General features: G+C 43.1%; 1 protein-coding gene across 1 annotated transcript in view; it reads left to right on the top strand.

Moving 5' to 3' along the window:
- Positions 1-26,593, top strand: part of ZMPSTE24 (zinc metallopeptidase STE24) — an 842,432-nt gene that overhangs the window by 752,756 nt on the left and 63,083 nt on the right. The window contains exon 9 of the mRNA XM_044060120.1: positions 15,834-15,977. Within this exon, the coding sequence (XP_043916055.1) occupies positions 15,834-15,977 (144 nt within the window). The remainder of the gene's footprint in view (positions 1-15,833; positions 15,978-26,593) is intronic.

Raw genomic sequence — 26,593 nt, 5'->3', positions numbered from 1 at the left:
CTAAGTTGCAGAAAGTGCTGCTTGAGACGGCTAAAATTCTCATTATAAGTTCTTCACAAAGGTTCTGTATCTATACTTCAGTAGAGTATCAGATCAAGCCAAGCTCCAGTGATGGCTTACTTCAGGCTAAGGAATTCTTTCAGGCTACTTACTTGGAATATCTATCCTTTCTGGCTCCTAGGAAGGAAGACCTTCTACAAAAGGGGGAATAGGGTATTCTGTGAACTTAAATAAAGTCCAGTCTAGATGCTCTCAAGACATGTGCCAGGGTGTGAGACTCTGTTGACCACAAGCGAAAGGCCTTTTTTTCCCCTACAAAACAAATGGCCTTTCTGGGCCGGACACACAAAAGAATCTTTCCACATACTTTATTCAAAACAAAAAGAAAAGAATTCCCAACTTAGGACAGTCCTGTCCTTCTTCCCTCAAATGGCATCTTGTAGGATATGGTGACAACCTTTGCCAAATGGCATATAGGACTGTACAAATGTATCTTGCAATGTGGAATAATTTTGATACAACAAAAGACATAACAAAATGGACACAGCCCTGCATGTAAAAAAGCTTTTCATTGGATGAGGCAACAGATAAGAGGCACACTACAAAAGGAATTTCGTGGTGGGCTTGGAGGGGAGTCAGATTTTAACGACAGATATAACAAGTATTATCAACAGATGCTCATCTTAATGTAAAGTGGATCGGATGCTTAGGCCTGCCAGACTACAGCATCTAAGGCTCAACATGGAAGTTACTTTTGCTTAGAGTAGTTTGATTCTAACAGACAACACAGTTACTTCATGTGGTACACCAAACAAATTCTAACAGACAACTGGACTCTCATGCAAGGGGCAATTTTAGATTTTAACAGACATTCTTGCTGCTAACTTAGCGGTAACAAGGCAAATTTTACAAACACATGGCTCAGCTTATGGGAGTTTCTTTCAAATATTTTTCTGCTTAGGCAACTGACTGATAGCAGACATAGATTTCAGAGCTTCTCCACAGCCACACCACTCCTGGATCCACTACAAGGGTCACAAAACACAATCCCATTGAGGGAAAGTTTCACATAAATGTGTCATCATGTATGCTAAACCACCAGGGGCCTCTGCCTCTTCACAAAAAGGTTTCATCCCACAGCTTGGAAAGACAAGCCAAGTTCTTTCAAGGGGGAAAATCTTCCAGCTTGTGCACTCAAACCTCTGACTAAGAAGCCAAAACAGGGATTAAAGGTCCAGACACCTCAAGCTCTCACTCCCACTAATAGCTCAGAAGGGTCCACACCTGCTACCAAGGATACTTCCTTTAGCTTCAATGTGGCCTCGGTGGCCTTTCACAACACAGTTCTCTGTTATTCAGTCTCAACATCCACCTGTAATGTTTAGCTTCACAGAACTCATTATCTCAACCTGGCATAAGAAGTTTTGATGGAAGGGAAGAAGATTTTGACATGGAACAAGTTGGAAAATTGAGAGTGGAAGCTATTTGGAAGATTTCAGGAAATTAATTACTGATTTTAAAATGATTTGATGAATTTTATTTTGGAGTTTAGCAGGAGTAATTGGGAGATTTCTGAGCCTTCTTTGAACCTACTCTTTGTCTATCATACTTTTTCTTCCTTTAAGATTGTTGTCTCTTAGAGATTTCAAGATTCATGCTGCAGCAAAGGCTTGTCACTATGAAATTGACCCTGGCCATTGTGGATTCATGCTTGTTAAAGCAGTTTTGTAGAGGCATTTTTGTGATCTTTTACTGACTCTACTTCCTGCTTGTTTGTGAATCAAGCTTACTTCTGAACTTACTCTACCTTGTTTTGAGCCTCATGGCGGTTTATTTGAATTAGAATCCTTTTCATTCTGAGGGGTCGGCTTCTTAGCTGTTTTTTGATCAGAAGGTTTCTTGTTTCTTTATTTCTAAGCAAACTTTCTATTTTGCTAACATAAGGATTGGGCCCAAGATTTGCATAAAAGATTTTGCTTTTATTTAAGCAGTGGTATATTATGCAGGCAGTTGCCAGGATTTTCTAAGGTTTACTTTCTTGTTTGTTTCTTTGCTTTTGAGTTCTATTTTGCTTTTGGTTTTGGTTACGGGCTATAAGGTTTTATTATTTTTTGCGCATTTCTCTCAGGGCAAGGCAGTCTCTCCAGTTGTTTGTTAGCTGGGATTGGGTTTTCTTCCAGCAGGGGTTAGTCCCCATTAAGCATTTCTAAAGCTGCTTGGGTGGAGCATTTCTTCTTTGTTTACAGTGGCCACTTTTTGGAGATTAAGCTTGGGGTCAGGCCATATTATCTTGAAGCAGGCTGGGATTTGTCTTACTTTTTCTTGCAATTTCATGTTGACTCCTAATTTTTGGAGGGGTGCCAGGAGTTCTGCTTATTTGGCTTACTTTGAAAGCACCTTCTGCTTTACTCTTTATCTAGGGCTGGAAGCTCCACTGCCCACTTTTATAATGTCCAGGTTGTTAGATCCTTATGATTGTGAATGATCACTTAGACTCCTTTTGGCCTATCCTTGGGATGTTAGTTTCCACAGCAATGTGTGTTTGGTACAAAACTGTACTTTGCTCCTCCTCTCGTTCTGTAAGATTCCCCCTATTTTACAATACTTTAACATTAGTCAGTCCCTCTAAATAATTCTTGTTACTTATTAACCATATCTCCCTTTCTTTTGTTTCCACTTTATATTTAAACTCAACCTTAATTTACCCACTCACTAGCTATATTTTCAGAAGAAATTTCTATCTTCTCTAATAGCTCTTGAATAATTTCTACTACTCATTCCTTAAATTCCTCTCTTTTCAACATATGGGTGAGAAAGCGCCGTTATCTCATTTTTATTTTATTACTCTGTGTTTTTATATTAGTTATTATTGGTGCATGATCTGAAATAGTTATTATGTACATATCAAGACCTTCAGTTAAATACACATGTTCCTGTGAAATGTAAATTCTGTCTAGCATAGCCCATTTTTTGTAGCTTGGGGAATATGTAAATTCACTCAGAACTCCTAGTACTGAATTCACATCTTCCATGCCAAATATTTTCATAAATTTCTTGCAAAATCTGCCCTCCTTTGTTATAGTTTCTTTTCTGATCCCCCAGATGCATCTTAACTGTTGCAAATCAAATTCCAGTCCCCACCTATAAGTAACATTCCTGCTGAAAGCTGATTATTTCTCCTACAATTTTCTAAGGCTCCATTATAGCAGTTGTAGGTGAAATATAAATACATGCCAGTGTAATTCTCCTCCCTTGCCAGTAGCCTCTTAGTAGTACAAATTTGCCGTTATCTTTTTTATTCTCTTCTATCACTATTGGAGTTCCTCATGCAATTAATACAAGTACTCCTATTTTCCTTTGTCTCAGGTCATCCTTCTAATAGCCATTCCGAAAACCTTTCTTTATCAAGTTCATATGTTGAGTTCTTTCCAAGTGCGTCTCCTGTAGCATAGCTATTTGCACTCTACTTTTTTAATATAGTTCACTACTCTATTTCTTTTTTGTATTCATCTGAGACTATTGACATTTAAAGGCATTAAAGAAAGCATCATTGTATTAAAAAGTACTATTCCCACCTTCTATGTGTAACAGCTTTTTGTTAAATGTCTAGTTTCAACTTTTGTTACATGCATACACTGTTTAGCAGGTTGATCTTTTTATACAGTTACTGCTTGCTGTATCCATTTGAGCCTACGCCACATCTTAAAAAACATTTTGTTTTATTGAGCTAAACTAATAACACACAGAACTATGTACATCTTCAAATATTGAAGTTTTACCCTCCTAATAGGAACAAATATTCCAAACTGGCAGCTACATTCAGTCTTGAGTTAACCTAAATGAAATGTTATCCATGCTAAGATGTATGGTGCAGCCTGTGCCTCTACTAAGTGCTGTCTAGTTTTGTCTGGTCTTTACAGGTCTTCCAGCTGGGCAAAGACTGGAATGCTTTCAGAGAACATTATCTCCTAGCCATTTCACTCTATCAGATTTTCTCCTAGAGACATGAGGATTAGAAACAGAATAGCTACTTAATCATACATTTATATTCTCGAAAAAAAAGCCTTATAATATTCAGTATTAGTTTTCATTTACTTGTTTTCTGTTAAAAGCTGTTACTAGATCAATCTAAGGGCATTAATCCAGTCATTCCCCTATGCAAGAATAAGAAAACGTACACTCATTTTTCTTTTGTCATTCTTTTTTAACCAGATTTTGTTGTTGCTTACATTGTAGTGCCTGCTTTTCTTAAAACTGAACAAAGAAAAAGAGACGGGAGAAAACCAGGAGTACCTGTTTACATTAGTATTTCCATTCCACTTAAAATAACTGAGAAAACTTACTTTATAGCATGCAAAGAAAAGCATGCACTATAAAAATATTGCCATTAAGAACAAATGTTTTGCTTAACAGTTACCATTCTCCTTCCTTCTCTCCTTTTATTTTTCCAATTATTAATGACATGAAGTAGGGCATATGCTTTAGAGTTTCCTGCAAATTTTAGTCCAAAACAGCCCAATATTTCCAGGTTTTCCTATTTTATCATGCTTCACAAATATAATTATTGCTGTATAATCCCACATTTGTCAATTTCCAATTTACTGATTTTATTCCTGTTCAGCTCCATCTCCCAAATCCCGTCTCTGTTTCTTTTCCAATGTACTCTCAGTTCTTCTAGTCAACTCTTGTGCTTTGTTCCTTATCTCAAGCATTTTCAGTTGAAAGGTTGGAAAAGGTTTCTCTGGCACATTCTCTCTGTGAACTTTATTACTAGAAGAAAAAGAATCAGAATCTCCTTCTGTTTCACAGCTTACTTTTTGTTGGACAAACTTTTGTATTTACTCCTTAGCATGTAGTTCAAAAAAATTATTTGGTCCCTCCAGGGAAGAAAATTTTGAGGACAACTGGGTACAGCAGTTTGAATTTCATTCCTCCTCCTCGACATTCCCTGAATAGTGTTATAAATGTACTCCTCCTATGCCTAGTGTACAATGAGTAGACATTCTCCACAAGCACACACTGCTGTCTCCCACTTTTTTAGTACTTTGTCCTTCTGCAACAGTTTTGTCAGAATCGATTCCTCTTGTTGATAGGGTTGCATCTTTACTGTTAAAGGTCTAGGTTGCTTTCTCATAACCAGGTTTGGAGCCAACACATGATGTGCCCTTTCAGTTAACAACTCCTGCTGTGGAATACCAGTCCAGTTGCTTATTTGTGCTTTCATAAAATTAATACAGTCTGTTACATCCAGTTTCTGTGGTACAGCAGAAAATCTCAGGTTTTCCCTACATGCTCTATTATTTTTTTAAACATCTCTTGTGCAGTGTCATATTCAGCCAGCGTTTTCCATTTGGACCTCGGATTTTGCAGTTTTATTATATTATCTGAATATCTGTTTAAAGCTTTTTTGCATTTTTTTCCATTCTTTTGTTGTTTGAGTTGATATACTCCATCAGTGCTTTGTTTATTTTAATCAGGTGTGTGTGCAGTTGTCTTATACTTTCTTCTACGTTACTGGAAGTCATGTCTGGAGCTTGCACTGCTTTTGCTGAACAGCTGCAGTACTTCTCCAAGTTAGGGTTTTTTCCTCACCTTTTGAAAATGGTTTTCCTTCAGGTCCTCTGTATTTCTTTTTCCTGGTGTCCAGGCAGTGCACGTGCTAGCCAGTTACTGAAATTTACCCGGAAGTACAAGTCCCCTGACTTTCTGTGCTAAGTTTGTGCTCTCATACTGGGAGAGCTAGAATCGAGCTGTTACTCAATGTGCAGCCATCTTGGAAGTCCCCCTCTTCAATGTTGTTCTGCATGAATTGTTTCCACAATTCCTAGTTGCTCCTTCCCTTTTCAAATAATCCCACTTCCAGTTCTTTTATTTCTGTTACAATATTCAGCACTTGAAATGCAATTGGTTTAGACGTTTATTTCCATTTTCTAGCATTTGCTTTTTTGGCCAGCCATGAGAATTAAACAAAGGCTTACTATATCTAGGCAGCTCAGATCCAGTGTCACAACTTAAAAAAAATAGTGTCCTTAGTTTCATCCATTTCACCCAATATTTCTGACGGGGTACTTTGTAGGAAATTTTCAGGTCTTGGCAACTCATTACACTCCCAAAACATATGTTCCCAGTTGCATCTTTCTTCCCTGTCATACCTCCAATATTTGCTATGTGCCAGAGGAAAAATACTTTTGGAGTCTGCTTGAGGTCTAAAAATACTTACGCAGATGCTTCCAAGAAAAATCCTAAACCTTGTAGACTTTGTTGCGTACTTGGGAGTTGTACATAATGTCCTCCTGTTGTTCCCTTGTAAATTGCTTAACCAATCTCCCTTCCCAATTTTTTTCAAACCTCTTCTAGTTAATTCCTAAAGTTATCTTGCAGCATTTTATATGCCAAATAATTTTCTCTTTTTTGACAGCAGCTTCTCTTCTAGATTAAAAACTCTACCAGAGCAGGTCTTTCACTTAGGATTACCTTATCACTTTCTCTTGGCCTGTGAACTGATATCAATCCCAGGTACAGAAGGCAGTCTCTAGTCTTCAGTCCAAATGTCTTCTTGGCCTCATCCCATTCTATTACCTTTCTCTCTCTAGTTACTTTCTCCAAGTACTTTTGTTCCCTTGCCAGCTTTCTCCAATAAATTCCTGTCCCGTTTCCTCTTCAGTTACCCCTACTTTCAGTCAACCATATTGGCAAAATCTCCCTTAGACATTCTTGTGTTGGCTTAGTTCTTAGAATACTTCATGGTACTTTATGAATGTAATGCTATATATGACTGTTGTCCTTAACAATCTGTGTCCAGATTCCCACACTTTCTCCTTATTACCGGAATTTCTGTCCAGTTCATCATCATCCCTTTCAACTTAGAATTCTGACTTTGTGATTATGTTACGTATATGAGCCTTAATTGTGCAGTTCTAAAATATCCCTTCAAATCAGCTAATCCTAAACTATCTTGTTGTATTGGAAGGATCAGCTTATCCCACTTGTCCTCTCCCCTCCCATATAAATGAATTCAGCTGTTTTGTCAGTTATTGTCCACAACTTCTCTGGTTGCTAAAAATATGCCTGACCTGTATATAAAGCTGAAGGGACTTGAAAACTTTTTCACTGCTTGTATCTTGCTTATCCATACCCATAAACAAGAGCTTCCATTTTTTTAGTCCCTTGCCTCATATCTTTAGCTGACATAACAGAAGCCTTTTTTATCCATGTCTTAAATACTTCATCTTATTACGTCCCCATAAATATGGTATTGCTGAACCAGTTTATATGTGGGTACATAATTTCTGGCTATGGCCTTTGTTTTATCTTGATTAATTTTATATCCTGAAAAAACTTGAAGCTGTCTCAAAATGTTCAACAGCACTGAAACTTCCTTTTCTGAATACATCAGCTATGGTGTAATATTTTCTGAAAATAGTCATTTTTTTTTTCTTGATTACCATACTGATTATATCCATGAATTTCTGAGTCCCTGATTTTCTTTGCCAGTGGCACTAAATATAAAGCAAATAACAAAGGGAAAAAAGGACATCCCTGCCTGGTTCCTTTGTTCGACTACAGTTTCTCAAGAAACCTTCTTGTCCCTGAGCCCTCATGAATCCTCCTGATTAACTTTATTATATCGCCGAATGCAAATGCAACCATTGTCCTGCTTCTAAAATCCCAACTTACTTGAATGCTTTCTCTGCATCAGGACCCACCAACAGCAGCAGTATTTTTTTTTTTTTTAACAGTCAGCTTCTTTCTAAATCATCATTGTTCTATTAATGTTGTCAAATGTTTGCCTCAACTCATAAAGTTACATTGATCCATATTTACCAATTTTTGCAATACCTTTACCATTCTTTTAGCTAGTATAGACATAAACATTTTGTAATTGTGGTTTAAAATTGAAATGGGTGTGTATGAAGATATGTCTGATGGGTCTTTATCATCTGTAGGTATTAACAGCCACCACAGCTTTCTACCAAGATGCTTGTGCTTCCCCCTCCCTTTACAATACAAAACCTTCCAGATCTTTATCACTTTCTTCCCTCTAACTTCCACAGGAATAGCATCCATTCCTGGAGACTTTCCTACAGATTAGCTATACGTCACTGTTTTTATTTCATCTCTTCATATCATAACTGTTAGTTGTTGTGTCTCATCTACTTCTAACTCTACCATACTTAAGTCTTCCATAAATATTTCAGTTTGTGCTCTTTCTTAAGTTTGATATTTTTCTGCTATAAACAAAGTTTCATAAAATTTTGGAAATGTCTGAAATACCTCTACAGGATCGATGATTATTTTTCTTTTTATAGGTTCCCTAAGTTTGGCAACAGCCCTTTTTTACTCTCTGTTGCCTAAGGCGTTGTTCTAAAGGGTTTTTGGTGTGTGTGTGCGTGGAGTTATCAGAAATAGTTGCGTAACAGCAATCTTTCTAAACTCTTGCATATTATCCAAATACTCCCTTATTCTCTCTTAAATACTCAGCATTTGCTTCTGTTCTTGTTCTGCGATATTCACATTATTCGTCAGTACTTTAACCTTTGTCAGACCTGTTGAGTAATTCCTTAACCATTATCTTTTTATTTTATTTCTACCCCATTTTTAAATTCCATTTTCATTTTTATCCCAGTAACCAACTTTAAATTATGAAGAAATATTTATCTTCCCTAATAACTCTCAAGTAATTCTCATTACCCATTCCTTAAGTTCCACTCTAAGAAGTCAGTGCGAAAGCACCAGTGTCTCATTTTTACTTCATTACCCTCCATTTTTATCTTCGTTTTTATTGATGCATGATCTAAAATAGTTATTGGATATGTGTTGAAGCTTTCAGTTAAGTGCACATGTTCTGCGAAATACATTTTCTGTCTAGTCTAGCCCCATTATGGTACTTTGGGGAATAATATTAAATTCTCTGACTTCCTGGTGCTGAATTCACATCTTCCATACTAAGTATTTTCATACATTTCTTCAGAAATTTACTCTCTTCTGTTATATTTTCCCTTCTAGGTCCCCCAAGTTCCAGTCCCTGCTTATAAATAATAATCCCTGCTGAAAGCGGATTGTTTATCCCAAATTTTCCTTAAGCTCTTTACTGCATCTTTTTGGTGGAATATAAATACCTGTCAGTGTAATCCTCCTCCCTTGCCAGTAGCCCCTTACTACCACAAATCTACCATTATATTTTCTTTCCTCTTCTGTCACTATTGTATCTCCTCTAGCAATTAGTATAATTATTGTTGTATATCTATCCTGAAATCTTTTTTTTTTATCAAATTCACATGCTCATTTATTTCCAAATGCATCTCCTGCAGCATTGCTGTCTGCACTCTGCATCTCTTAATATAATTCAGTACTCTTACTTTGTCTATATGTGTAAGCCCATTTTATGTTCCAGAATTATATCAGCAGCATACCCATTATGATAAAAAGTTGTTCCCACCTGTTATACATGACAGCTTTTTTGAATTTAGTTGTTTCTTGTCATCTCCATGTGTACCTGTGTCACATTTTTCAGAATTCTTGTTTAATGAAAATCCTCAAAAAAAATCTAAATAGATTTTCAGAACACCCCATAACCTATTAACTTAGTTGAAATACATAGACCTATGTGCATTTTCAATAAATGATAGGGACAGTTGTCCCAGAGTGACAGCTGTACCCACAAGCATTGCCTAACATAAAATTAAGGTTACCCATGCTGAAGCGCATGTTAATGCCTGTGCACCCACTTGCACTGATTGCTGTCTATTCTTTTATCTCTTTCCTTCCCAGATGTGAAAACAGCTTGCATGCTTTCAGAAAACATCAGCATTTAGCCTTAAGAAAAAATATATATATTTTTATTTATAAGGCTTTTGCAGCCATGATCAATATGAGCATACTACAGTTGTGTTATTAAACTTACCATAACAGTAGTTGTTCAAATGATCACTGCTGCTGCTGTAGCTGCTCCATACCCCCATTTTTTGTGTGGTGTTTATTCCAGGATGTGAATACTTATTTTTTTGTTCTAGCATTGTCCTTTCAGGGCCTGGCACATTGTGGCATTAAAGGTCTGAAGGGCTTGGCACCCACACCTGTCTTTTAGTCTGCTCTGCCCGAGCTGACTGGATTTGGTGTGTGGAAGGTGCCCTAAAGATTTGGAAGCTGGCCTGCTGTTATGTTCTTGGCAGGATATAACCATATAGCTAAGGTTTCTGCAGCAGTGATCATTCACACAATTGCTGTTATGGTAAGTTTACTTACACAATTGTACTTGAGATGAGGACTTGATGGAGGTATGCTAGATGAGTTATACATACTGACTTATTGACTGTTGCACACTGTTCATTACTATTTTATCTGTTTTGTTTTGAGTTTTGAACTTCGACTTTTTTGGTAGTTTGATGTGCGCTGCAGGTTTGTATTAGGTCTGATTGCTCATTTCATATAATTCCTTTCTTGACGGTATTACCATTGAACTTTGAGTAAATTGCGATGTCCTTCTATTTAGTGTTGCAGTATTCTTTACTTATGGATTGTATTCCACCCATCGACCCAATGTCTGGCCTATATACAAAAGCTTAAAGCCAGTGCCAGTATGTGGACTTCGCACATAAGCTGTAACAACGTCAGCCATAAAAGGGACTTCCGCACGTACCATCCCGAGAACTTTTTTGCCGCCATTTGGAAGGTTGACTGTGCATATGGTCTGCAGTCTGATTCCATCTATATTGCTGCCAGCTTCATATAAGTACCCCGTTGGGGATTTATTTTATTGCTACTGCTGTTTATATCATCCAGGAAGGGCAAGTGTGTGTGTGGAAGGCAGATTCCATATAAAGATAGTCACAATCTATGTCTTTTTTGTTGGGGCCTAGTCACAATCACCGTTCCTGTTTTGTTTGTCAGGCCTTCGTGCCAAACACCTTGCGTAGCTGTCTTTTAGCCTTAAATGTTTATCTCGAGAACCAACATCTAAAACGTTTGGCTAGAGATGTGATGGAGTGTTCTGAGTGTCCTTCGGCTGAGCAAAGATCGAGCAGGAAGGTGAGTAAGCCAAAACCTGAATCCTCTTCAGCTCCACTTTCTACTTCTGACGTTCCTCTTGAGGTCAGTGAAGACATGGTGATGCGTTCGGAGGTTGGGTCCATAAGGGTGCGTATCCTAGCAAGTCCGAGGCTATGCAGACATCCGCTTCAGGTAACATGGGGGAACTGCTACTTAGAGGATTCCTGTGGCATTCCCGTCGTTCTGTCTAGGGATCAACTGGATGTTAGGCCTACATCCTGCTCCTCTTTGTCTCCTGTCTCAGAAAGACATGTTAAAAGAAGCAAAAGACCAAACATCCGAACGTACCTTCCAATCAGTAGTTGGGTTGGGATGCTTTCTCACAGGATCATATTAAGGTCTTGATGGCTTTGAGGCCTTCCTCTTTCCTCTCCCTATTCCTGCCTTCATTTCTCCACTGCAGGCTTCTGGGCATCAGGTTTTTCCCTCTGTGCAGGCTACCGACTCACAGGCCTTTTCCTCTGAGTCTGAGAATTCCTTCTCTGATGAAGACTCCCTTGCATATTCCACCCAGATTACTTCTCCTTTGGAATATGCTTCTGCTGAGGAGGAGGAGTCTAATGGGGGAGATTCTCCAATGGAAGAACTTTCTTTTGGGGAAACTATTAGTAAGATGCTGGAATTTTTCAAATGGGATTGTTCTCAGATTTCTGAAGAATGAAAGCTCTATTATCTGCTTCAAATGGAAGTCCCTGCAGCCTCTGTTGTTCCTCCTGTTCTTCCAGCTTTCCTGGATGCTTTTGCATCCTCTTCTAAAACACCTGACTCCCAGGCTCCTCCTGCCAAGAGACCAGATAGATTTTATAAAGTCCCCAATGACTGTAAGTTTCTCGATAAATGTCCCATCAGCTGACACAGCTGTGGTCTCCACTGTCTCTGATAAATAAATAAATAAAAAATCTTCTTGCTCATCTCCTTCTTCTTGAGAGGCTGGATAAGAAGGTATACACCTTAGCTATTAGAGCCATTAATTAACAGACACACATGTCCAGATATTCTTTGGCTTTGCTTTCTCAGGCATCTCAGGCTTTGGCCTAGCTACCAGACTCCAGTTAAGTCTCAGGTTCTTTCTCTTTTGTCTGCATCTTCTCAGGTAGCTAGACATTCAATTAAGTGCAGGTATGATGCTGTGGAGACATTTTCCAGGGCTGCGGCTTTTGCATCTGTTCTTAGTAGTTATTCTTGGTTGAGGCTCTAATCTTTATCTGATGACATAAAGGCCAAGTTACTGGATGCTGCTCTTGATAAGTCTGCTCATTTTGGTTCAGCTGCTGCAAAGCTCTTTAAATCTCTGCATGAAAAAGGTAAATAACTCCAAGATTTGAAACACTTGCTTGTCTCACCAGTTCCCAGACTCCATAGGAACTTTCCTGCAAAGACTTCCTTTGTTAGGAGACCTGCTCGATCTTCCTCTGCTTCTACTTCTGGTACTAGGTCTAAGAAATCTTCTAGAGACTGCCTCAATCAAAATCTGCTGCTCCTGTTCCTCCATCTCAGCAGCCCTTTCAGGCCAGATCCAGCTCCTTGTGACAACCACTCCCTTCTTCCAAGTCACACACCTTTCTCTCTTCGCCTGTCTCTTTCCTTTCCAGTCTGGGTAAAGATCACTCCGACTCCTGGGTTCTTTCTTTCATCCAAAAAGGGTACTTTATGACTTGGAAGACTCTTCCTTCTTTCCTGGGGATTCCTCTTTCCCTTTCTTGTCAACTTCATCTGTTCCCTCAGCTGTTAGCTCAACTTCTTTCTCAAGGCACCATTCAGACTGTACCTCTAGAACAAAGAGGAAAGGGGTGTTACTCCAGAATGTTTCTAGTTCCAAGAAAGGATGGTCCTTGGAGACCCATTCTAGATCTCTCCCACTTAAACACTTTCCTGGAAGTGCCTTCCTTTCGAATGTTGTCACTGCAAACTCTTTTCCCTGATCTGTCCTCAGTCCTTCATGGCTTCTCTGGATGTCAAAGATGCTTACCTGCATATTCCCATTCACACTCAGTGCAGGAAATTCCTAAATTTCTCTCTGGGTTCTTTGCACTTTCAGTTTTCTGCCTTGCCTTTTGGTCTTTCCACTGCCCCAAAGCTATTCACAAAATGCCTGGCTCTGGCTATTGCCTTCCTGTGGGTCCAAGGAGTTCAAGCTTACCCCTATTTAGAAGACCTTTTTCTGGCCAGCAATTTGGATCAATTGAAACAAAACCTTGTGCAAACCATTCCTTTTCTTCAGGGCTTAGGGTTTACAGTAAACTTCAAACAATCACTCCCTCTCAGAATCCCATTTTCTTAGAATGCAAGTTCAGGAGAGATCTGATGATGATTTGCCTCCCTACAGATGAGGTTCTCTCTCTTATAACCTTCATGGAGAGCTTTCTGCCTCTTTCTTCTATTTCGGCCAGGGACTTTCAGAGAATTCTAAGATTCATGGCCTCCACGATTCCCATGCTGCCTTTTACAAAGCTACACATGACATTTCAGCTGTTTCTAAAGACAACATGGTCTTAGCATGCTCGTCCTTTAGATGTCTTCGTCTCTCTTCTCCCTTCCCTGAAAACAGAGTTCCATTGGTGGATTCAGCAGTTCTCTCAGAATCCAGGTGTTCCTCTTCTTCCACCCCAACAACATCTTCTCACAGACACCTCAGATATAGTTTGGGGAGCAATCTTTGCTTCTAGGAAGGTTCAGGGTTCTCAGCAGAGGGAACACATCAACATCCAAGAGATGGGCTCTGATTCTGGCCTTGCAAACCTTTCATCCTCTCTTCGTACCAGGTCCTCTGAAGATTTTTACAGACAATACCACTGTCCTCTGGTACATAAGCAAGGGGGCACCAAATCCTATCTTCTTTGCCAGTTAGCCCTCAAGGCATGAGAATCTGCTGTCCAATACAAAGTAAACCTGCAAGCTATGTACCTACCCTCAGCTCAGAACTCTGTGATGGATGCATTAAGCAGTTTCATGACACATTCCTAAAAGTGAATGCCCCACAGAGATGTGTTCCTGGATCTAGTTCACCGGTGGGGATCTCCACAACTGGACCTCTTTGCCTCCATTCAAATCAGGTGTCTTCCTCTTTTTTGTGCCAGAGTTCCTCACCCTCTGGCTTGGAAGGTGGATGCCCTCTGTCTCATGGAAGGGGATGTTTCTTTATGCATCCCCCCCTTCCCACACATTCAAAACATCCTGTTGGAAATTCAGCAGGGCAAACCAAAAATCATGCTGGTGACTCCCTTTTGGCCAATACAGCATTGGTTCCCTCCTCTTCTGCAATTAGTCAAAGGCCATCACCACAAGTTGCCTCACCGGTTGGACCTACTCACATAGAATAAGGGATCCATCCACATCTGTCAACTCTACAGCTGACCTTGTGGGTGATCAACTTCTGATCCTTTTTTAGGCACCCTTTCTCACATGACGTGCTTAAGGTTTTGCAAGAGGCCAGGAAACTCAGTACTAGGAAATCTTACATTTCCAAATGGAAAAGATTTTCTGTCTGGAGCCATAAAAGAAATCTAGATCCACTATCTGTGGACATTCCAGTAGTGCTTTCTTACTTGTGTGAATTTCCTAAACGTGGCCTGTCATATTCCTTAGTGAAAGTTCACTGTTCCGCTCTTTCTGTTTGTTTGCCATTAACACCTCCATTAACTTTCAGACTGGAGGTTAAACTTTTTCTTAAAGGCATCGTACATATCAAACCTCCCAGGAAACCTGTACCTCCTCCTTGGAATCTCAACTGTGTCTTAGAGAAGCTCACCCTGGCTCCCTTTCAGTCTGTGGCCTCTGCTCCAGTTTTGCAATTGGAAAACTGTGCTTCTGGTAGCCTTGACTTCTGCTAGGAGGGTCTGTGAGATTCAGGGTTTGATGACATCCCCTCCATTTTTAGTCTCCCACAAGGATAGATTGTCTTTGAGAACTAACTCTTCTTTCTTCCCTAAAGTGGTGAATAAAGTTGTCTCTTAATCAGTCCCTTCAACAATTGGCCACCTTTTTTCCTTCTCCTCAATCCTCAAGTGAAAGGGCTTTCTTTAAAGAACTAGGAAAGTAAATAATGTGGGAAGAAATAGCCAGGGAATTGTTATGGCTAGGCTTGTATAGGCCCTAGGGCTGATAGCCTAGTACCAACCTATGAACTAGATGCCAATTCCATTTTGGAGGCTGCTACTTGGTCTTCTGTCTGTACTTATACTAAACATTACAAGTTGGATACTATCTCTAGGTCCAGGGCAGGATTTGCTAGAGCAATTTTGCATGGATTTGTGAAAAATGCTTCCTCAACTCTTTCCACCTCCATGAGATCCTTTTAAGCACTGGCACTCTCCCATTTATAAAGAATACTGCAACATTTAATAGAAGGATATAGAATAGTTGTTTAGAATCTTGCCATAACCATAGATGTCCTTCTCTTTTATGTTGCAGTATTCTGTCCCTCCTGCCTTCCCCCCTGAAACTTGTTACTTCCTAGGATGACTCTTGGTTTGCCTTAGGATTGCTGCTCCTCATGGGGCTGACGTGTTCTGAGGATGGTACGTGCAGACATCCCTTTTACGGCTGATGCTGTCAGAGCCTACATGCGATGCCCCACATACTGGCAGTGGCTGTAAGCTTTTATATATAGGCCGGACATTGGGCAGAATGCAACTTGTATATAAAGAATGCTGCAATATAGAAGAGAAGGACATCTATAGTTATGGTAAGATTTTACACAGCTATTCTTTATTCATATATTAGCTCACTCGCCTGATTATCAGGTATGTAAACATACTGACTGAAGTGTTCTGATTATTTTGCAGGTGAACTCCTTCCTCTGTTTTTTCCTTTTTGCAATTTTAATTGGTCAGAAGGAGCTGTTTTCTGCCTTTGGCTTCCATGACTCACAGCCCACCCTGATTGGACTTCTGATTATCTTCCAGTTCATTTTTTCTCCTTATAATGAGGTAATGTTCTTAAAAGTAAAATTAAAAGTATTGTCTGATATAAAGTATGAAATGTTACTTTCTTTTTTTTAAAATGTGGTGCAGTATAAGAAATGATATTGCCAGTAATAACTACATTATCTAACAAGTAAGGATCCTGCTTGGTATTTCTACAACTGAGTTCATTCTCTTTTTAATTTGGCATTTATTCTGTCAAAAATTCCAGTGCTTTTGGGTGAAGCATATCCTAATCTTTTGCATGTTATGATGTCATGTGCCACACTAGCAGAGTATGCTTGACCCCCTTTGCCCACCATTGCTTTTCTGCTGCTTATGCAGTTTTGATTTCAGTCCTGATTTTTCTTGCTCTAAAAAGTAATTTCATTTGGTGCCTAAAACAGAAGAAACCCTCAGTGTTCATATGATCATAGTGATTACTAAACTAGCTACTGTAAAGTGCCTTGTTAGGCCTAGCCTTGCTACCCAAATGTAATAAACCAGTTTAGCTCTTATAGGTTTTGTGTAGGGTATATATAACGTGGGCTTGGATGGTTGAGCATTTACTACTTCCCCCTTTCTAATAGGGGTATAGGTGCCAGACTAGGGGTAAATTAATTTCCCTATCCACTGATCCAGGTTGCACCTGAGTAAGTGTAGGGAAGAACTTTACATGCCCTGACTGAAGTTACTGTTGCAGTATTCCTGATATATGGGTTGTCACTGCTGCTGTTTGGGCAGGTTACCAAAGCTTTACCTTCCCTAGATTGTACGTCCGATGTATGACCTCAGCTTATATGCATTGGAGTATAAAGACAGACATAAGAGTATTATTGTTCCTCAGCCTGTTTCACCGCCAGCCCAAATGCAGGTCATGCGTCCATCAGACTGTTCATCGTTTGGTCATTAGTACCTTTGCTCCATTCGTCTATCTAGATAAGTGCTCTGATGTTCTTCGTGTTTCACTGTTGCAGTTATTACATTTGGGGTAATCTGCTGGCAGGTTTCCCTCAGTCGGCCTGAATAACAAAGTCTTGGGTCCTGATTTGGTTGCTGTCTCCTCTTCCATGACATCAGGTCGTCAGGGGTATAAAACATGTAGCCAACGCCATTTTATTCAGTTTTTCTTGCCGCGCGGTGCCCAAAGCAGAAGCAGTTCGCAAGTGCCGGTCGGCCGACTCCTGAAATTTTCGCATTCGAGTTTCAGAACCAAAGTCTTCAAACTAAAGCTAAGTACCTCATTGGGGAAACTTTTTCTTGCTCCTTACCAATGTCAGTAAAAGTTAATAATTGCATTACTTGTGGGAAGCAAATACCTCATAAGGATTTTCATTTATACTGTATTCCTTGCCTAGGCCCAGATCATAACGTGCCTTGCTGTCGGTTTTGTGCTAGATTTAACCAATGCACTATTAAGCATCGGTATTGTTTTGCTTCCAAATATTTTGGGTCAAGATTTAATTATCCTGAAATGTTGTCGGTTAGCAGTCCGACTACCGGAGTTCACAAAAAAATGCAAAGAAAAAGACAGAGACAGACCGTTGAGGTCCAAGACTGACGACAAAGCTTCTCCTAAGCCATTTGCTGGTTCGCCGGTACTCAGTGAGGCGCTTTCGCAGCCCCTGTCACCCCATACTTTTGAGTCGCAGGCCTCTACCGAGACCCATTCGGAGTCCGGTATGTCGCGAGATTCTCAGATATTGAACCCGCGGATGGCTCTCCCTTGGATGGGTCCAGAGCAACTGAGCAGGCACTGGCTTCTGAGGGTGTTTTCAGGCCTCAACATTTTCATACGCCAGCCTCAAAAACAAGGTCAAAAACATCTTCTATGTCTATAAAAGTGACACATGAGCCACGTGCTCAGGCCCCTATGACTAACAAACAGATGATCAAAATGGCTGAGGACTTAATTACCTTGATCAGGGGATCCCAACCCCCCCCCCCCTGCTAAGAGGCCTAGGCAAGGCACTGATTATGAATCTTCAGATCAGGTTTCCATTTCTTCTGATTCCTCTTCTGATCAAGAATTTTCCATTCCACCCTATGAGGATTCTGATGCAGAGGAATCCATTCCATCTGCATCTCCTCCTGAGGATTACTCTTTTGGAGAAACTTTGCATACTTTAAGGGAACATTTTCACTGGGAGAGTCGGGACTTCTCTGAATCAAAAAAGAGGCTTAGGGATTTCCTTCTTCTTCCTCAGCATAGACCTTTGGCAATCCTTCCTGTATTAGACATTGTTGATTATGTATTTTTGGAGTCCAGCATGGCTCCTGATTCCCTACCTCCGGCTCCTAGTAAGTCAGACAGATATTACAGGGTTCCGGACTCCCACAAATTTCTATTCAAAAATCCTGCTGCTGACCCTGAGACTATTTCACAGGGTCCCTAGGATGTTAAGGCCTCGACAGCCAAAAATCCTACCCCCTCTGATAGAGATTCCAGGGCGCTGGATAGATGGGGAATTAAGGTTTATACGTCTGCTACCTTGGCAATCAGAGCCTTAAACTGCCAGTTTCATATGCTTAAATATCAACAGCATGTTATGGGCCTACTGAAACAGAAAATTATGTTGATTTCTGACTGTGTGGAAAATAGAGTTACAAGAATTATTGCATTCAACAGAACAGGTTGGAAAGCATACTTTGCAATGTGGTTTTGATTCCTTGGAGGCCTCTTGTAGGGGTGCAGTTACTGGATCTGTGATTAGAAGGCATGCCTGGCTCAAGGAGCAAAATCTGCCTGATCATGTTAAAGCTAAATTGTTAGATGCCCCCTTGCAGCATGACACTCTGTTTGGTAATAAGGCAGAAGAGGTTTTAAAGAAAATGGAAGACAAAGTTAAATCTATGCAAATTGTAAAAGATTTCTTGCAAGTGCAGCCACCCAGGTTCAGTCGGCACTGGCCTGCTAAAAATTGGTCCTTTCCTGTGTCCAACAGAGCCACTCAAGGCCAGGTGCTCAAAAGGCTCCAGATACCAATTGCAGGGTTCTTGCAGGTCAAAGCAATGGGATGCCTCCACCTCCAAATCTGGAGGAAACAAAGGACAACCCTAAAGTAAGCAGTCTCAATGACTTTCCTCTACCATCACCAAGCACTTATCTTTTGGCAGCCCCCTTGGGGAAAACTAGCACTTCATGCTCAAAATTGGCAGTTAATTACCCAAGACAAGTGGGTATTGAACATAGTATTCCAGGGGTACAGATTTCATTTCCATACTTTGCCAATTCCAAACGGATGGCCAGATCTGCCACAAAGTCAGTGGGCAGAGGCTCAGAAACAAGTTATGTCCCTCATGGATATGGGGGCTATTCAACCAGTACCAGAACAGGAAAAAGGGCAAGGTTTTTATCCAAGACTTTTCCTGGTACCCATAAAAGACAATTATTGGCATCCAATACTGGATTTATCGATTTTGAACATGTTCCTAGACATTCCAAAATTCAAAATGCTGACTTTACAACAGCTACTGCCTATGCTGGACAGAAACTCTTGGTTAGTGACTCTAGACTTAAAAGAGGCATACCTGCATATCCCAATAAGGGAATCATGCCGAAAGATACCTCTGCTTCAAGGCAGGTTTTTTGCATTACCAATTCTCTGCACTGCCCTTTGGCTTATCTACTGTGCCCAGGGTCTTTACAAAGTGCCTTGCACCAGTAATTGCATTCTGCAGACAGAGGCATACAAATTTATCCTTATCTGGACGACTGTCTCATTCAAGCAGAGGACAAGGACAGTCTTCTTCAACATCTGGCGTTTGTAAAAAGGCTTCTAACATGCCTAGGTTATACAATAAACGAAAAGAAATCCCAACTGGTACCCTCTCAAATAATTACATTCCTGGGTGCAAGCTTGAATACAACTGCCCAGATGGATTACCTTACGCCAGACAAAGGCAACTGACATTATACTTCAAACAAATAGCAACAAAAACCCAGTTATCTGCAAGACAAATTCTGCAGGCTTTGGGGTTCATGGCATCCTGCATTCTACTAATTCCATATGCAAGACTACATATGAGGAAACTTCAATGGTACCTAAAAAGTTTATGGAGCCAACATTGTCACAGTCTGGAAACAATGAATCTGAAGTAGGATATTCATTTGTCTGCAACCTGTGGGTTATGGATCCGATATCGGATCCGAACCGGCATGGTTTACCAGCTATGGATCCAAGCTCTCAGCTCCTCCCCTCACCCATAATGCCCTGCTCTACCCTCATGACCTCAGATCTCGTTTGCCGCGCATGGTGACCGGATTGTTTCTCAAGCTCTCAAGCTAAGTGCTAGTTTTCAGTATTTAAATTGTAAAATTTAAGATTTTTTCTTGGTTATTTGTGTGAAAGTGTAGGTTTCCCCTTTGGTATATTTACTTTTTTTAGAGTTTAATCTAAAAGTTATATCCCTCCTCTCGCTGTTAGCGTAGTGTGTGTGTGTTGGGCCTGTGAGTGATTTTGTGTTTCTTTAGTTACTTTTTAGTTATAGTAACTACTGTTGTAGATTGGGATGTCTGAGCAACCCAAGTCTATTTTTTCTAAATGCTCCGAGTGTGGCCATAAGCTTTCCCCAGCTGATGGCCACACTCGGTGTGTTAGATGCCTGGGGGTTGAACACCTCACATCTGGATGTTCCATTTGTGCAGGGTTCATCCCCAGGGCATTGAAGGAGCGGAGGTCCAAGCTTGTTTTGGCGGGCCTTTTACCGCTGGACTCGGCTCCGACCTCCGCTCCTTCGGGAGTAACCGTACTCACGGTTATTCCTTCTGCGGCTCCCCCTCCTCCTCCTGGGACTCAACCTCCCGTTTCTGATTCGGAGGAGAGGGATGCTAAGAAAAGGGACCGGAGGGAGAAGCACCATAAGCGGTGGGCCGAGACCTCTGTTTCGGCCCCGCCAGCCAAGCGGGCTTCTCCCCCGGCTCCGTTGTCGGCTCGGTCTCCTCCTCCTCGGCTCCGGTCTGCAGTGTGTTTTTCACCGGGACCTGAGGAGGAGGAGACCCGATCTCCGTCGAGGCTATCGAGGAGGCACTCCAGGCCTACCTCGGTAGCCTCGTTGAGATCTACGATAGCCTTTCGATGCTGATCTGGACCGGATGATGAGAAGGTTCATCCAGGCCCAGATGCAGATGGGAGTGCTCTTGCCTCCCTGGGGAGCTCAACACCCTTTTTCAAACCGATTGCTCCTTCTCCGACTCGCTACCCGGGCTCGGAGCAGCTGGAGCCGAGCAGCCGAGCGGGTGGGTCGGCGCCGATAGTACTGTGCCGGATCCGACCCTGCCCTCGAGTGCATCGGATCCGACCTCGGAGCCTGGATCCGAGCCTCGGATCCGGGGATCAGTGCTCCTTCGGCGCCGTCTGTGTCGGAGCGCACTGTCCTTCGGATCCTAGTGCTTCGGCTCGATCCACTCTTCAGATCCGAGGGAGCCGATTGTCGGATCCTTTGGTCGAGGTCGGCTCCCTTCGGCGTTTGATGTAGTGGAGAGGGCCCTGTTGAGGGTCTCCGGACCCCGGCACTTGTTTCGGCTCCGTGCTGCACTCCCTCTGCACTGGGTCAGGCTTCCACCATCCGGGCCTTGGGACAGCCCGCGTCTGTGCCCCAAGCTGCTCCACTGGATCAGGTTGCTGCTTGCAGGAGTCCTCTGACAGCCCCCAGAGGATGTTCCTCGCAAGCATACGTGCAAAGGAGGCACATTGACTCCCCGAGTCTCTCACGGAAGACACAGACTTGGAGGAAGGGAAGGCTCCCACGGTCACCCCGAGGATGTCTCATTTGGGGACATCATGGAAATGCTCCGTATAAGGGGGGGTGGTCTGCCCCCAAGTCTTCCTCGGACGAGTCCGTGTTCTTGGAGGCATTTGAAGCGGGCCTGTCTACCTCTTGGGTGTCCCCTCCTGCCGACCCCCTGGTGGACTTCATTACCACCAGGGGGTGGAAGGAACCGGACACCGTGGAGCCAATCCCTAAGAGGCCCGATAGGATCCTCAGCCCACCGTCCGACCGTGCCCATTGGAGTAAGGGGCCTCCGGTAGATGCCATGTTGACGACGGCGGCCACCAAGAGGGAACTTGCTCAGGAGAGTCCCTCAGTCCATCCCCCGAGCAAGGAGTCTCGGATGATGGACCGCTTGGGGAAGCAGATGTTTAGTTCAGCGACCTTCTCGGTAAGGGCGCTGAACTACCTGGCACACGTCATTAGGATGCAGCGAGATCTCATTAAAGAATACGCTGCATCTCCCCCAGAGTCCATGTCGGAGGAGGACAAGATGCTGCACTCCACCTGCATGGCCACTCTTAGATCAGTTACTAATACCTCTATGAGGCTACTCTCCCATGCTACGGAAGGCGCCGCTAGAGCCGCAGGGGCAGGCCTAGTCACGAGACGTCAGGCCTGGCTCCGTCACTGCGATTTTTCTGAGCCCTTCAAAGCGTCGTTTGAACGCCTTTGATGGTTCTGCCCTCTTTGGCAAAACCGTTGCGACACTTTGACCCAGAGCGAGAAGGACGGAAGACGCTGTCTGCCGTCGGAATCCGCTTCTCTGCACCCCAGAGGCCCTACTCTAGGAACCAAAAGGGTCAGAAGAAGATGTGGTTCCGAAGTCGCAGCAATCCCAGCCTGCTCCGGACAACCAGTCCTTCCGTGGCAGAGGAGGACAGGGAGGACGCCGCCCTAGAGGCAGAGGGGCTCCCAGGAACTTCGGGTCCAGAGAACTTTTCTCTGAACGGCCCGCGCAACCCTGAGGGTTGCCCGGCTGCTCCACTCTGGAGGCAGTCGGGGACGTTCGGGACACCTAGCGGCATGGGAGTCCATAACATCAGACCGCTGGGTTCTCCAAATCATATCCAGAGGATACCGCATCCCTTTTCTTCACTTACCAAAGTTGAAGTCCCTCCCAGACGTTCCACCCGGTCAACGGGAGGCCGCTTTGGCAGAAATTGGCCATCTGCTAAAGAAAAGAGCCATCCAGCCCGTCCCCCCAGACCAGATCGGATCAGGGTTCTACTCCAGGTTCTTTTTAGTGCTAAAAAAGACGGGGAAACTAAGACCAATTCTAGACCTTTCTCTCTTGAACCTGGCAGTCCCCAAGGAAAGATTCCGAATGGTCACTCTGCAATCTATTCTCCCCCTTCTGGGAGAAAATCACTGGATGTGCTCTATAGACCTCAAAGATGCATACTACCACATCCTGATGGACAGGCGCTCCAGGAGGTTCCTCCGCTTCCGGCTGGGAGCCAGTCACTACCAGTTCCGGGTCCTTCCCTTTGGTCTCACCACAGCCCCCAGGGTGTTCACCAAAGTATTAGCAGTGGTAGTGGCCCACCTGAGGCTTCAGGGGGTACAGGTCTTCGCCTACCTGGACAACTGGCTTCTTACCGCCCCAACAAGGCATCTACTACTATTGGCGCGAGACTCCTTTCTCCATCTTGCTCCCTTTCTGGGCATTACAATAAATACGAAGAAATCCAACCTGGCGCCCACACAGCTCTTAGATTTTATAGGGGCCAGGTTAGACACAAGGAGTTTAAAAGCCTTCCTCACTGCGGACAGAGTTCAAAATCTGCAGCTCCAGGTGCGGGCCATTCTCCACTCAAGTTCTGTTCCGGAGTTGGTCCTGAGGGCTCTAGGGTCCATGGCGTCTGCTATAGCACTTCTTCCTCTTGCCAGGCTCAATATGCGCATCCTCCAGTGGACTCTCTTAGTACAGTGGTCATACCTTGCTCTCCCTATGCATCACCCCATTGCGATCAGCAAGGCTTGCAAGCGGTCCCTCCTGTGGTGGATTCACTCCCGGATCTCCACGGAGGCCGCCCATTTTGTGCTTCTCCCCCTCTCGCCACGGTGACCACGGATGCCTCCCGCCTCGGGTGGGGGGGGCATTTTGCGGGCCGGACCGTCCAAGGCACGTGGAACGATTCAGAGACCTTTCTGCATATCAACGTTCTAGAGATGAGAGCAGTGCTCTTAGCGTTGCTAGCACTTCAGGACTTTCTTCCCTTGGGAACAATTGCGATTCAATCGGACAACATGTCGGTTGTCTGGTACATCAACAAGCAAGGGGGAACAAGGTCTTACCCTTTGTCGAGAAGCCATGAGAGTTTGGGAATGGGCAATCTCCACCAACCGCTTTCTAATAGCAACGCACATTCTGGGTCGGTCCAACATCCTGGCGGAAAAGCTCAGTCGCACCATTCTGACCCCTTACGAGTGGTCTCTCAATTTTCAAGTAGCGGAACGCATATTCGCACGGTGGGGAACTCCTTCATGCGATCTTTTTGCCTCTCCCTCAAACACCAAGTGCAACAGTTTTTTCGCTCTGATACCTCCAGGAGGTTCTCCAAGAGACGCTCTGGTGCATGCTTGGCCACCCGGTCTTCTGTGCTTATCCACCCTTGCCTCTGATGCTCCAAGTTCTTCAGAAAGCCTCTCGGGTGGGTTGCAGAATGATTCTCATTGCTCCGTTTTGGCCTCGACAGATTTGGTTCCCCTTTCTAAGGTCTCACTCGGTGAATCCTCCTTGGATTCTAGATCCCATTCCGGATCTGATATCCCACCCATCCTGCATATCTCCTCCGAACCTGGACAACCTGAAGCTGACCGCTTGGCTGCTCCAGTTCCACTCTTGATCAGGACTCCCGGTATTTTCCCCTGTTAAGGCTATCCTGGTGGCAGCTCATAAACCGTCCACTAGGAAAGTCTACCGCAGCAAGTGGAAGCGGTTTTCTTTGTGGGCGGAGCGGCAAGGCCTGAATCCCTTCACGGTTCCTCTCCCTTTAGTGCTTGACTTTCTAACCTCTCTTTTAACGATGGTGCCAGCAGTTCCACAGTCAAAGTACAACTGGCGGCAATTTCTCATTATCACATTGGTCATGACTCTAGTCCACTTATGTCAGCCAAGTTGTGTAAAATTTTCCTTAAAGGTACTTTCCTTCTCAGGCCCCTGTGAAACAAGCGGTTCCTCCTTGGGACCTCTCCTTAGTTCTCCAGGCCTTGACCGCCCCTTCAACCAGCGGCTACGGTGGATCTCAAATTCTTGTCTTTCGAGACAGCCTTTTTGGTAGCCATTACATCGCGCAAGAGAGTTTCAGAGCTCCAAGCATTATCAGCTAAACCTCCTTACTTGGTATTTCATCCGGACCGTGTTTACCTCAGGACCAACCCGTCCTTTCTTCCTAAAGTAGCTTCTGAAGCAAACATTAATCAATCCATTAACCTCCTGTTTTCTTTCCTAAATATGAAAACAAAGGTGAATACAAGCTTCACTCCTTAGATGTTCACAGGCAACTTAGATTTTATCTAAACAGACGGCTGGTCATAGGCAATCCGACCAGTTGTTTATTTCTTTGCTAAATTTAATTTGGGCAAGCCAATTTCTAAAGTTTCTCTGTCTCGCTGGATTTCACAGTGTATCTTATTGGCTTATCAAGCTTCAGGAAGGCCCGCACCGGAGGGTGTACACGCCCATTCAACCCGGTCAGTATCTACCTCGGCAGCCTTTAAGGCTAGGATTCCTCTAGATGATATTTGTGCAGCAGCCACGTGGGCTTCATCTCATACTTTTATTTCCCACTATAAGTTGGATCTTGCATCTAGGGGTAGAGCATCATTTGGCTCCGCGGTGCTCCGGAATATCCTTCCATGATGGCCGCCCAAGATTCAGGTAGCTGGGGACTCTGTCCCACAGATTGCAGACAAATGAATATCCTACTTCAGATTTAGAAGTTATGTACTCACCATAACGTTCCATCTGAGTAGGTGTATTCATTTGTCTGCAACCATCCCGCCCTCCTATCCCCCTGGCCTTTCAGTTTCCTGCATATTATGTGTTACCCTTTTCAGGGTGTTCTTGCTGTTGGCAAACTCGATCTGAGGTCATGAGGGTAGAGCAGGGCATTATGGGTGAGGGGAGGAGCTGAGAGCTTGGATCCATAGCTGGTAAACCATGCCGGTTCGGATCCGATATCGGATCCATAACCCACAGGTTGCAGACAAATGAATACACCTACTCAGATGGAACGTTATGGTGAGTACATAACTTCTAATTTCTCTCATTCCCTGCCTACAACAGGAGTTTCTTTGGTGGGCGGAGACATGTCACCAGAACAAGGGACTGTCATTCCCTCTACCCCCTGCCAACCAAACCCTAACTGCAGACGCATCAGACTATGCTTGGGGGGGGGGGCACCTGGTGGGGAGATGCATTTAGGGCAAATGGAGCCCAAAACAAATGCATCTGCATATCAACCAGAAAGAGATGCTAGCTGTTGAGAATGCTCGGACAGCCTTCAAGGATTTTCTTCATCCAGGACAACTACTGATAAAGACGGACAACACCACTGTTATGTGGTACATAAACAAGCAGGGGGGTACACATTCCTACCCCCTTTGCAGACTAGCCATGGCATTGTGGAACACAGCTTTGGCTTACCAAATACATCTTCAAGCTCAATTCTTGCCAGGAAAACAAAATACTCTGGCAGACGACCTAAGCAGAAATCTTATGGACCCACACAAATGGAAATTGGATCCACAAATCTTCAGCATGTTAACACGGAAATGGGGGAGTCCAGACATAGATCTATTTGCCTCTCCCCAAAATGATCAGCTGGACAAATTCTGCACAAGAATTCATCACAAAAAAGCAT

The sequence above is a fragment of the Protopterus annectens genome, chromosome 1.part2, assembly GCF_019279795.1.
Source record: "Protopterus annectens isolate FY-2018-M chromosome 1.part2, PAN1.0, whole genome shotgun sequence".
Lineage (NCBI taxonomy): Eukaryota > Metazoa > Chordata > Ceratodontiformes > Protopteridae > Protopterus > Protopterus annectens.
Note: the sequence above shows the minus strand (reverse complement) of the source record. Positions and strands in the feature narration are given on the sequence as shown.